This window comes from Arachis stenosperma, chromosome 2, assembly GCF_014773155.1.
Source record: "Arachis stenosperma cultivar V10309 chromosome 2, arast.V10309.gnm1.PFL2, whole genome shotgun sequence".
In the NCBI taxonomy this organism is placed as follows: Eukaryota; Viridiplantae; Streptophyta; class Magnoliopsida; order Fabales; family Fabaceae; genus Arachis; species Arachis stenosperma.
Window position 1 is genome coordinate 8,546,893 of NC_080378.1, and position 13,249 is coordinate 8,560,141.

The 13,249-nt window shown below is 39.9% G+C and overlaps 1 protein-coding gene across 1 annotated transcript; it reads right to left on the bottom strand.

The window, feature by feature from the left end:
* Positions 1-10,337: 10,337 nt before the first annotated feature.
* Positions 10,338-12,458, bottom strand: LOC130958066 (hydroquinone glucosyltransferase-like). The gene is made up of 2 exons (XM_057884958.1): positions 11,565-12,458; positions 10,338-11,091 (listed from the first exon to the last, which is right to left on the bottom strand). Exons 1-2 carry the CDS (start codon positions 12,390-12,392, stop codon positions 10,420-10,422), a joined length of 1,500 nt encoding a protein of 499 aa, XP_057740941.1. The 5' UTR covers positions 12,393-12,458; the 3' UTR covers positions 10,338-10,419.
* Positions 12,459-13,249: the final 791 nt, after the last annotated feature.

Consider the following 13,249-nt stretch of genomic DNA (forward strand, 5'->3'; position numbering starts at 1 on the left):
GTTCATAGCCGCCTAGAGCAACTGGAACAAGAGCGGGAGAGGCAAAAGGAAACCGAAAGGTACCTTAAAGAAGAGATGGAACGGCGAAAAGAGTTAGAAAGAAAACTCTTGCAGCTAGAATCCTCTCTCAAGAACTCCCGCGATGAAGGAGAAGATCAACTCCCAGGCGGAGAAGATCCTTTCAGCGAGGACATAATGAGGGCAAAAGTTCCAACGAACTTCAAAAGCCCTGATATGGACCTCTATGATGGAACTACGGATCCAAAGCATCATCTTAGCAACTTCAAAAGTCGGATGTATCTAGCTGACGCCTCCGACGCTACGAGATGCAAGGCTTTCCCGACCACTTTATCGAAAGCAGCGATGAAGTGGTTCGATAGCCTTCCCCCAAGATCCATCACTAGTTTTGAAGACCTCTCAAGGAAATTCTTGATGAGGTTCTCAATCCAAAAAGATAAGGTAAAACATGCACCGAGCCTCCTGGGAATAAAACAGGAGGTCGGAGAGTCTTTACGAGCCTATATGGAAAGGTTCAACAAGGCATGTTTAGAGATCCAAGACCTGCCCACAGAAGCAGTAATAATGGGGTTAGTCAACGGACTTAGAGAAGGCCCCTTCTCACAGTCCATATCTAAAAGACACCCCGTTTCTCTAAGTGATGTACAAGAAAGGGCCGAGAAGTACATCAACATGGAAGAGAATGCAAAGCTAAGAGACCTGAGTTCACGACCTGGACCCACTTCCTTCTCTAGGGAGAGAGAAAGGGAAGTCAAAAAGAAGGAAGAACTCGGTCTCGAGAGGCCCAGGAAGTATCACTCTTATACTCCTCTGAAGACTTCTATAGTGGACGTATACAGAGAGATTTGCAACACTGAAAGGCTGCCACCCCCAAGACCTATTAAAAACAAAAAAGGGGGAAGTCGCAGCGAGTATTGCGAGTACCATAAAATATATGGTCACTCCACCAACGACTGTTACGACCTCAAAAATGTGATAGAAAAGCTGGCTAGAGAAGGCCGGCTTGACAGATATCTCATGGAGAGGTCGGACACCCATGGAAAGAGAAAGCGGGATGATATGGACAGGAGAGATCCGCCACCACAGACCCCAGAGAGACATATCCATATGATCTCGGGAGGATTTGCGGGAGGCGGGATCACCAAGTCTTCTCGCAAAAGACATCTCAAAAGAGTCTACCAAGTCGAGGAAGAGACACCCGACTTCCCCACCATCTCATTCACGAAAGAAGATGGGCAAGGGATAATCCCCGGGCATGATGATCCCGTGGTGATAACCATGATCCTAGCCAACGCCCATCTCCACAGAACCCTAGTAGACCAAGGAAGCTCGGCGGACATCCTTTTCAAGCCCGCCTTCGACAAGCTAGGGTTAGATGAAAAAGAGTTGAGAGCTTACCCCGACACCCTATATGGGTTAGGGGATACGCCAATAAGACCACTGGGATTTTTGCCCCTTTACACAACTTTCGGAAAAGGGGAAAAATCGAGGACTTTGAGCATAGATTTCATAGTCATCGATGAAGGGTCAGCCTACAATGCCTTAATTGGCAGGACTACCCTTAATCGACTCGGAGCAGTGGTATCAACTCCTCACCTCTGCATGAAATTCCCGACTCCAGGAGGAATAGCAACGGTGAGAGGAGATCAAAAATTGGCAAGGAAGTGCTATAACGAAAGCCTAAATCTGAGAGGAAAGGGCAAAGAAGTCCACACCATAGAGCTGGGCAGCACAAGAACCAGAGAAGAGCTACGACCCCAGCCGGGTGGAAGAACCGAGGAGATACAAGTCGGTGAGGAGGAAGGAAAAAACACTTACATAGGAACCAACCTAGAGGAAACCCTGAAACAAAGGTTGGGTGAACTCCTAAGAGCTAATTCCGACCTCTTCGCCTGGAAGGCTTCCGACATGCCCGGGATTGATCCCGAGCTCATGTCTCACAGGCTCTCGGTTTACCCAGGGTCCCGACCTGTACAGCAAAGAAGACGCAAGCTCGGCCCAGAGAGGGCCTCCATAGTAGAAGAGCAAGTACAGGCGCTCTTGGAAGCCGGCTTTATCAGAGAGGTCAAATACCCAACATGGCTAGCCAACGTAGTGCTAGTCAAAAAACAAAATGGTAAATGGAGGATGTGCGTCGACTATACCGACCTGAATAAGGCCTGTCCTAAGGACCCTTATCCCTTACCAAGTATTGATACCCTGGTGGACTCCAGCTCAGGGTACCAATACCTATCATTCATGGACGCCTACTCGGGATATAATCAAATCCCGATGCATGAGCCCGACCAAGAGAACACATCGTTCATCACACCAAAAGCCAACTACTGCTACGTGGTCATGCCATTCGGATTGAAGAATGCAGGAGCTACGTACCAAAGGCTGATGAACAAAGTGTTTTCCACCCATCTAGGGAGCCTAATGGAGGTATACGTCGACGACATGTTAGTAAAAACCAAGCAAGAAGTCGACCTCTTAACCGACCTCTCACAAGTCTTCGACACTATAAGGTTGCATGGGATGAGACTAAATCCCGCAAAATGCGCCTTCGCAGTAGAAGCAGGGAAATTTCTAGGCTTCATGCTAACACAAAGAGGGATTGAGGCCAATCCCGACAAGTGCAGAGCCATCCTAGAAATGAAGAGCCCGACTTGTTTAAGAGAGGTTCAACAGCTCAATGGCCGACTTGCAGCCCTCTCCAGATTTATGGCAGGATCGGCACTAAAATCCCTTCCATTATTCTCCCTGTTAAGGAAGGGATGCCAGTTTGAATGGACTCCGGAATGTGAGGAGGCGTTCCAAGAGTTCAAAAAATTCTTAAGCCAACCTCCTATCTTGACCCGACCAATACCGGGAAAAGACCTCGTCCTATACCTATCCGTCGCAAACAGGGCTGTCTCATCAGCCCTGATCACAGAAGACAAGGTCGGTCAACATCCGGTCTACTTTACCAGTAAGGTTCTACAAGGCCCTGAGCTAAGGTACCACAAACTAGAGAAGTTTGCCTACTCCTTAGTGATAGCCTCACGAAGGCTACGACCTTACTTTCAGGCTCATACAATAAGAGTCCGTACAAACCAACCCATGAAGCAAATCCTCCAAAAGACGGATGTTGCAGGGAGAATGGTTCAATGGGCGATAGAACTCTCCGAGTTCGATTTGAGATACGAAACTCGGACTGCAATTAAAGCCCAATGCCTCGCCGACTTCATTGCGGAATACGCAGGTGAACAAGAGGAAAAACCGACTACATGGGAACTCTATGTAGACGGATCCTCCAATAAGACAGGAAGCGGCGCAGGCATAATATTGGTAGATGGAAAAGGGACCCAGATAGAGGTCTCCTTAAAATTTGAATTTCCGGCTTCAAACAATCAGGCAGAATATGAAGCCTTGATTGCCGGATTAAAGTTAGCAGAAGAAGTTGGCGCTACAAAGGTGATGATCTACAGCGACTCACAAGTGGTGACTTCCCAAATAAGTGGAGAGTATCAGGCAAAGGACCCCAATATGAAGAAATATTTGGAAAAAACCTTGGAACACCTCGGGCGCTTTGCGGAAACCGAGGTTAAGCACATAACTCGGGATCTAAATAGCAGAGCTGACGCCCTATCCAAGTTAGCAAGTACCAAACCCGGAGGGAACAATAGAAGCCTGATCCAGAAAACCCTCCAAGAGCCCTCGGTATCAAAAACAGAGGATCAACAAAAGGTACTTGAGGTAGTCGGCCTAAACCTCGGATGGATGAATCCCTTAGTCGAATACCTAAAATTCGACATCCTCCCCAAAGAGGAGAAAGAGGCTAAAAAGATCCGAAGGGAAGCACAACATTATACATTGGTGAGAAATGTCCTTTACAGAAGAGGGATATCAACACCATTGCTGAAGTGTGTACCGACCTCAAGAACCACCGAGGTGTTAGAGGAAGTACATAGTGGAATCTGCGGAAACCACCTCGGAGCAAGGTCGTTGGCCAGGAAAGTAATCCGAGCAGGATTCTATTGGCCGACCTTGCAGAAAGATACCACAGACTTTGTGAAAAAATGCCAGCCATGCCAGATGCATGCAAATTTCCACGTGGCTCCACCAGAAAGAGCTCATTAGTATAACTTCCCCCTGGCCTTTCGCAAAATGGGGAATGGATTTGTTAGGTCCTTTTCCCCAAGCACCAGGGCAAGTCAAATACTTGATCGTGGGAATAGACTACTTCACGAAGTGGATAGAAGCAGAACCATTAGCTACTATCACCGCTCAAAGAAGTCGCAGGTTCCTCTACAAAAACATCATCACAAGGTATGGAATACCTTATTCCATCACCACGGATAATGGAACCCAATTCACTGACGCCACCTTCAGAAGTCTAGTAGCCAGTATGAAAATCAAACATCAATTCACCTCGGTAGAACACCCACAAGCAAATGGGCAAGCCGAGGCAGCTAACAAGGTCATACTGGCAGGTTTGAAGAAGAGATTACAGGAAGCAAAGGGAGCTTGGGCGGAAGAGCTCCCCCAAGTGCTGTGGGCTTACAGGACAACCCCCCAATCTGCCACAGGAGAAACACCCTTCCGACTAGTCTACGACGTAGAAGCCATGATTCCTATAGAAATCAATGAGCAAAGCCCAAGGGTAATTCTCCATGACGAGGTCGGAAACATACAGGGGCACAAAGAGGAGCTCGACTTGCTCCCCGAAGTCCGAGAAGATGCCCAGATAAGAGAAGCAGCGTTAAAGCAAAGGATGACTACCAGATACAACAAGAAAGTCATTCGAAGAACATTTGCCTTAGATGACTTGGTCCTAATCAGAAACGACATTGGAGTCAACAAATCAGGAGATGGAAAGCTCGCTGCAAATTGGAAAGGGCCATACAAAATCAAGGAAGTGTTGGGAAAATGTTATTATAAAATAACCGACCTGGATGACACTGAACTACCGAGGTCGTGGCATGCTTGTAATTTAAAAAGGTACTATAGTTAAAAGCGAACTTTACTCCCTGATGTACTCTTTTCCCAACTTCATGATTTTTTCCCAAAAGGGTTTTTTCTGGAGAAGGGTTTTTAACGAGGCATCATAGTAGAGGCTAAGGGAAAATATACTGTCAAGACCCTTAGTAGCAAAAAGGTACCTTCCCGATTAATAAAGATCTTTTTTCATAATATCTCTTATAATATCCTCCTTTATTTTTCTAAGTCTTTCTACGAAACGCGCCGACTTAAGCTCGACAAAGCGTGAAAATCCCATGAACCGACCTAGATGGTCGTCAGGATAAAACGACGAGGTACAAGTCGGTGTAAAGAGGTTATATAAGTCGATCGTAAAAAACTCGGGAACCAACCCGACTCATAAGTCGGAAAGAGATCCCGAGTAGGGAAACTTGGAAAACTTTGATCCACAGATCGGAGTATAACACCGAGTAGAAGAAAAACGCATCGCAAAAATAACCTAAGTCATAAAAAACTCACTAAAGCAAAGTCGAGTATAAAGGATAACAAAAGAGATATGACAACCTGAAAAATTTAAAGCTTGCATACAAGCCTTTCCACGAAAAAGGCTCGAGAAAATAATACAAGCTAGCAAAAAGTTTTTTCGAAAAGATCAAACATATTTCAAAATAGAAAAGCATGTGCACGCGCAAAGTAACTTAAACCCTTATCCAAAAAAGGGGCACCTACTTCGATTAGAAAACCCTTATCCAAAAAGGGCATTTATTTTGTTTAAAACCCTTATCCAAAAAAAAAAAAGGGCAACAAACAGAATATTTTGTTTACGGCCTTGAAAGGCCAGAAGCAAATTGTTCACAACCACCAGCAAATAAATAGAAGTTTAAAAAAGGGGGGACCCACAGGCCGGGCCCCCATATAGCCACAAAAATAAAAAAGTCATTTCTTGGACGGAGTAGAGGAATCACCACCACCAGGAGGAACACCACCAGGACCGGGAGGAGGAGCCAAAGAGGAAGTCGGAGCAAGGGTTGAAGAACTCGGTGGATCTGCGGAATAAGGAGGAGACTCTATAATCCTCTGCCCCCGAGTCTTTAGGTCTGACTCGGAAAGGACCTCGGGAGCAGGAGGATCAACGATGGCGCCATCAATCACCACTTTGTCAGGATGTAATGGAGAAAGATCCAAGTCGGGGGCTATAACCCTGACCTGCTCCAGGAAAATTCTCCAAGACTCCTCGGCGGCATCGGCGATAGAGTCCTCCAAGTCAGCATAGGCATTCCGAGAGTTCAACAAATCCTTCTTCACCTCCACCATATCTTTAAATAGGCTTTGGTAACTCTCCTGGGCTGCCTTCCTTAGATTTACCTCCATAGTACATTGGGCTCGCAGCTGGCTCTCCTTCTCCCGGAGGTCATCTCTCTCCTTCCTCAACTTATCCCTCTCCTCCTTCAACTCCTTTTGATGTTTTTCAAATAAAAGAAGCCTCTCCTCTAGCTCCTCAACCTTTGAGGAAGTCCCCAAGGAGCTGAGAGGAGTCTTCTCAAACATGTCCAAAAGTTTGCCACAAACTCCCGCCGCCCTAAAACTTTCTTCGGCCAGAGTGGCAAGGTGTTTCCGAACAGAAACATCATCCATATTTATGAGAGGATAGATGTTCTTTCGGACGAATGCAAGAGCATCCGCCTTAACCCCACCTTCCCAAGAAGGGCCAGACTCTGAAGTCTTGCGCTTCTTCTTCTCTCGCTCGGAAAGTAGTGGGGCAGAAGGGAGTAGTCGAGCCAAACTTGAGGAGGAAGAGATGATAAGAGGCTGAGAGGGAGTACCCACATTTCTAGGAGGAGGAGGAGGAGGAGGAGAGACGACCGCCTTGGAACCCCCGGACCTGGCCCGGGACTTTGCCTTGGCTTCCTGCACCCGCTGGTAGGACTCTTGAGCATTTTTCTTTGCCATATCTACAAAAGGAACAACCAAGTCACAAGTCGGTAAAATACAAGTCGGGAAAATGCAACTCGGAAACAAGAAATGCATGCACTACCTATGCAAGATTGAACAAAGACCGACGTCCCCTGGAGGATTTTCCTCGTATCCAAGTATGGGGCCCTCCCCCATGCTTCTCGGAAAAACCCCACAATGGCCGCCTCCACCTCGTCTAGGTCATCTAGACCAATCTTTTCACAAGGGGTGGCCGGCAGCCAATAAAGGGGAAAGCGAGGGGAGGAATGCTCGTCCAGAAAAAAGGGGTGGTGACCCTCTACGGCTTGAACCTTGAAGAAGAAATTTTTGAAGTCGTGGAACGATTCGTCAAAAAGGGTGAAAATCCTCCGACCTTGAATGGCTTGGAAGGATACCCATTGTTGTTTGTTGTTTAGCCCACTAAAGGGCTTAGTCATATGAAAAAGATAAAAGAAGATTCTCAAAGAAGTCGGGAAGTCCAGAGCGTGGCTTATAAACTGGTAAATCTTCAAAAAACCCCATGAATTGGGGTGGAGTTGAGTAGGGGCAACCTTACAGTGGTGCAAAACGGATACCTCGAAATCAGAGAAAGGAAGAAAAACACCCAAACGGGTAATCATACATTCATACATGAAGAAAAAATGAGGGGCCGCCTCATTAGCTCTCCCAAAACAGACCCGGTCTTCAGGACCCGGGATTATCAGTTCATATTTGGGCTCGTCCTCGTCCGAAGTACAGAGCCTATGATGAGTACGAAGGTGGGTGATGAACTCAGCGTCAACCAACGGTTCCTCCCCAAGGACCGTATCGTCAACCCACTGAGAAAGAATGTCTACAGAAGCCATTTTTTATATAAAGAAGAAAGTGGCAGAAAACCTACAAAAAGGAAAAAGAAAAAGAAAATCAAAAAATACGGCCACTAAAGAAGAGAGATTCGAAACTAGAATCTACAGGTCAACCTATCTACTCGCAAAACAAAACATGCAAACATAAAGCATGGCATGAAAAAAGCAAAACTAACCTTTATCCGAAAATGGAGGTTGGAGAAGAACAGAAGTCTTCGAACGCAAGGATGCAGTACGAACAAGATAAGGAGAAAGTTTGAAAGATTGCAGAAACGGAAAATGGAAAGAGAGGGAAAGTATTTATAAAAAAGGCTAAGGGGCATAATGGTAAAAAGCGAGGCAGTCATTAATGAGACTGCACCGTTACCAAAGCCCTCAATCCCTAAATGATCCCTCAACGGACACGACGCTTGAATTGACGTAACTGTCAGAAATCAAAGGTCGCGAAAATCACGTCGGTTTCCAAGATCCGTATTCTCTCAAACAAGTCGACTACGAACCCGAGTTGAATACTTGAACCCAAACTTTAAAGAAAAATTTGGGCTCAAGTAGGGGCACTGTTCATACCCTGGCCCAATGATAAGGGCCCAGGTCCAACCGAAAGGCCTAATCCAATAGGATAAGCCTTACAAAATACCGACTTTCACATAAGAAGTCGGTGTCAACCACGACTTGGTATGAAGAGGTCGGATGTGAGATTAGCCGGCAGATAAATACTCATTCAAATGAGTAACCGCCCCTAAAATCTCTCTAACCGCCTCATAAAGCCATATCTTAACCTCCCCAAGATAATGGGGACGGTTACCACCCTAAAGATACGGCACTACACCAACGGTGGTTATTGGCTCACCTCTATAAATACACTGACATCCCCTCAGGTATCTCTAAGTCCAATACTCTATAAGACCTGCTTGCACCCTTGCTAACTTAGGCATCGGAGTGTCTTTGCAGGTACCACCCCCCATTCACACGCGAGCACAAGTCGGACGGAGCCTCCCGAGTTGCGAACCTACTTGGAGTCCTCCTCTATTATACACTTGGGCCGCCGAACGCCATCCATTGGACTAATCTCCGGTTACCTACCGTAACAGTAATATTCACTAGTTTTTTTTTTGTTATTTCATTTCACTTGATGTGTTGAACTTTTCTCTTTCAAAAAAAAAAAAAGATTACAATCCTCATCGTACAATAGAATGTTTACAAATTTAATCTAGTGGAAAAAATATTATCCATGAAAGAAAAGTCAATGATTACCATAATAACTTTTTTGTTTTTAATAATAACAAAATGAATTTGTCAATTTACATGAAGAAAATAATAAATCCAAAAACAAAATCCAAAATCCAATATTTAGAAATTCATATGAAAGAGAACAAATCGTCAAATCCCCTGACTCAAATAAGGACGGATGCAATTATGCAAATAATAGCTTGATAAAGACACCTATGGCCCACTTTCTAGTTTCTCTCTCATCTAGTCATCTACTAGTCACAAAAAAAATCTGCATTATATTCTCTCAGTAAATTTGCTACGTACCATAATCTGACCCATGTTGTGGAAGAAAAAAAAAGAGCAGATAACCTTTCATCTCGTCAATAAATTATAATTTAAATGATATAATTTTTTATATTTATTTAAAAAATTATGAATTTAAATTTTTTTATTTTTAGTTAAAACAAAAAACAACCTTTCACGTTTTACTTAAGCATTTTTTTCTCATTATATCTCGTAATTCATTAGACTAAAAACTAAGAGTATATAAATATGCTTTAAAAAGAATTTGTATCGAATTTAAAAAAAAAAGTTTATTATGCTGAGATTTTAAATTTTATAAAAATAAAATATATAAATTTTTATTTTAGTCAGATATATTATTTTATTTAAACAAATAAATTTTAAAATATTTTAAAAAAATCTATGTATCCTATATTTATATCAGTGTTATAGTAGTTGATATCACTTTTTTTTTAGAATAATTTTGATACTTCTAAAATATTGTGTCCCCATTGTCATGTCATGTATCCTATATTTATATCGGTGGTATAGTAGTGTTTCAAAAATTTAACTGAATATATCGTTGAGTATAATCAAACATTAATCACGCACTAAGTCAAATACTTTACCACCAGCAGCATCAACAATAAGCCAATAATATGATACACTTGTATTATTCCTCATAGTAGCTTTTCCACAGCCCATTATATCATTAAGAGGAAAGCCTATGAATTAGTAGTTTTATTGAAATTTGACTAATATTTAATTAATAAAAAAGAAGTAAATAATTTTATATTATTAAATATAATTTTATATTATTAAAAATATTAATAATAATTAATTAATAATTATAAATTACAAAAAATTATAAAAATGATCCTATATATAATATGACCAAAAATTGCAGAATTGAGCGTTATAATAAAGCTGTCATTTATTTCGGTAAAAATAAAAAAATAAATAAATAAATTCACTAATTACATGAAATAAAATTAAATTCAGATAAAAATAATAAATAAAATTATTAGATAATTTAATATATTTAATTAAATTATTTTTAATTAAATTTTTCACACGAACATAATTTTATTAAAAACTATTAAATAATTCAATATATTATCAATATTTGAGTTTCCACCTTATTAAAATTGTCACTTAAAAAAAAAAATCAAATGCCACATTTCCATTTCTTTGTAAGAGTAGACAATGCCTTATGAGAGGAACCATTTTGAGTGAGTGCAGCAGCAGCAGCATCACTCAAGTGTTTGATTCTCTTTCTAATTTCCAAACCTTCTTCATTCTCCTCCATCATTCTCTTTATAACTCTTGCAATTTCCTCTCTTTTCACTATCCCATCTCCATCATTATCAACAACCTTCTCTGGCATGAGCGCCACTTTAAGCACCTCTTTGAGCAACACTGCATTCATTCTCTGCTCAGCAAACAATGGCCATGCAATCATGGGAACACCATGGACAATGCTCTCAAGCGTTGAGTTCCAACCACAATGACTCAAGAACCCACCGGTGGATCCATGACCAAGGATCTCAACTTGTGGGGCCCATGATGGAACCACTAGGCCTTGTTCTTTGGTTCTATCCACAAAACCTAATGGTAAATAGCGTAAAGGATCCTCCTTTTGTTGATTAAGATATGCAGAACCACCAAAGTTGCTAGGATTTCTCACAACCCACAAGAACTTGTGTCCACTCAGTTCCAATCCAAATGCAATCTCATTGAGTTGCTCTTGAGAATGTGTTCCACCACTTCCAAAAGAGATATACAACACTGATCTTGGTGGTTGATTATCCAACCATCTTAAACACTCTAACCTGTTTACCTGTATTAGAATTCATCATAAACTCTGAATATTCAGATACCTTAAATACAAAATACACTTAAATAACAGAGATAAATATACTTAAATATTAAAGATAAACTATACTTTTTATCTCTTAATATTTGAAAAATTTTAAAAATATCTACGTTTAATTTACTTCAATTTTATTCCTTATATTTTAAATATATTTTCATTATACCTTTAAGAATTAATATTATTAATGGATATATTAGTGTAACAATTAACAATCCTCGATAACATATTAGCTAGAATCTCAATTTAACTCTTAAAATCTTCTAATATTACAATTTTAAAAGAGTTAATCTGAATTTTTTCTACTTTTTGACAGAGTGATATGTCACTATAAGATTGTTGTATCTGACATATTGTCCAATTAAAAGTATAATTAAAACATATTTAAAATGTTGAATATAAAATTAAAACAAATTAAGTTTTAAAAAATTTCTATGAACCTGATTGCTGGTGGCACTCTGAATGATTGGTCCAATAGGGTAAACAAAAGGGCTCTTAGTATTTTCTCTATTGTTGGCTTGATCTTCTATGGCTCTTATTAAATCAGCTTCTAAATCTGTGAAAGTGTTGACTAAAACACCATCAACCAGTGAGTACTTTCTGCAAACACCAAGAACTGATTTGTAGGCTTGGGTTGATCTTTGAGAGAGAGCTGGTTGTGGAAAATCATGGACCTGAAACGGCACAGGACAACCTGGAATATGAACAGTAGTTTTTTCTGTTAACTGGTGGTGGAACAACAAGGACTCTTCTTGTTCATGTTCATGTTGTTGTTGTTGTTGATCATCAAGGTGTGGAAGATGAAGACAGAATGATAGAAATAAAGCTCCAGAGGCAAAGAAAACATAGGACAAGAGATTGAATTCCTTGGCAAGATCAAGAACATCGGTTGAGAAGAGGCTGAAGAGAATTGCAAGGATGTTGTGATTGGTGGAAGTGATGAGTGATGTTAGTTCTTGATGGAGGAAAGGAAGAGAATGTTTCACTGTTAGTTGCATCTGAGTTGCAGGTTGAGGATTCTCATCAGTGATGATGAGGTCTTCAACGTTGACTTGGGGAAGAAGAGTGAAGGTTATGTTTGGTGGGAGAGAGTTTTTGTTGAGGATGGAGTTCATGGAAGAAGAAGGAGGACCAAGTGTTGGAATCATCAACTTCACATGCAACTCATCATCGTCATGAGTAAGAATCTTTGCAAACTCAACAAGTGGAATCAAATGGCTCAGACCAGGGGAAGGAACCATCACTATGCATGGATTTTTCTTCTCCATAATTGTGTGATGATGCTCAAAAGTGATGAGTCAAGATGGTTTTGTAATATGTGACGCTGAATGAGTCCCCACATCGAATGTTTTAGGAATATGTATCAGGTTTGGTATTTAAAAAGAAAATGCTGTTTATACTTTATACATTAAAATTAATCACTAAAATTAATTATTAATGTATTTATATATATAATTTAATTTATTTTTAATATATATTTATATTTTAATATATATTTTATACTGATAGCTAATTTTAATGATTAATTTTAATATACACACTATAATTATATTTTTAAAAAGCTAAATAATTTAGAATTAAAATTTTTTGTATTAAAATTAATAGATAAAATAAAATTAGTGATATCTTAAAAAATAGTATATTTTTATAGAGAATTAATAAAATTTTGTTATTTGTATAATAATTTTGATAGAATAATTAAAAATAATATAAAGTTATTCTAATTAAATTAAAATAAAATATTATAATGACAAATTTTATTTTTAATTTTAAAACATTATTAATATTCATGGTATATAATTTCATAAATATTAATGTATTATTTTATAAATCCAAAATAAACTTAAAGTTAAAACAAACATTAAATATTTTTTAACAAAGTATACTCTCTCACATTATATTTTTTAAGTAAAACTAAGAGAACATATGTGAGAGAAAATATTAAATAATAAAAAATATTTTACTAAATAATTGAGATAAAAAAATTAAGAGGATTCACTCCCTCTTAAATATACGTTTAGTGGCTTAGAAATAAGATTGAGTGAGAGTTACCATAAATTGACTCAATTGTTATATAATATACATAATATTAGGTGGAATGATGGTAAAAAATAAATAAGAAGAT

Excerpts from the sequence above, each read along its gene's own strand:
- LOC130958066 (XM_057884958.1), bottom strand. The coding sequence starts at position 12,392 with ATGGAGAAGAAAAATCCATGCATAGTGATGGTTCCTTCCCCTGGTCTG. Across the intron at positions 11,092-11,564 it reads AGAGTGCCACCAGCAATCAG|GTAAACAGGTTAGAGTGTTT; the intron begins GTTCATAGAAAT and ends ATTCTAATACAG.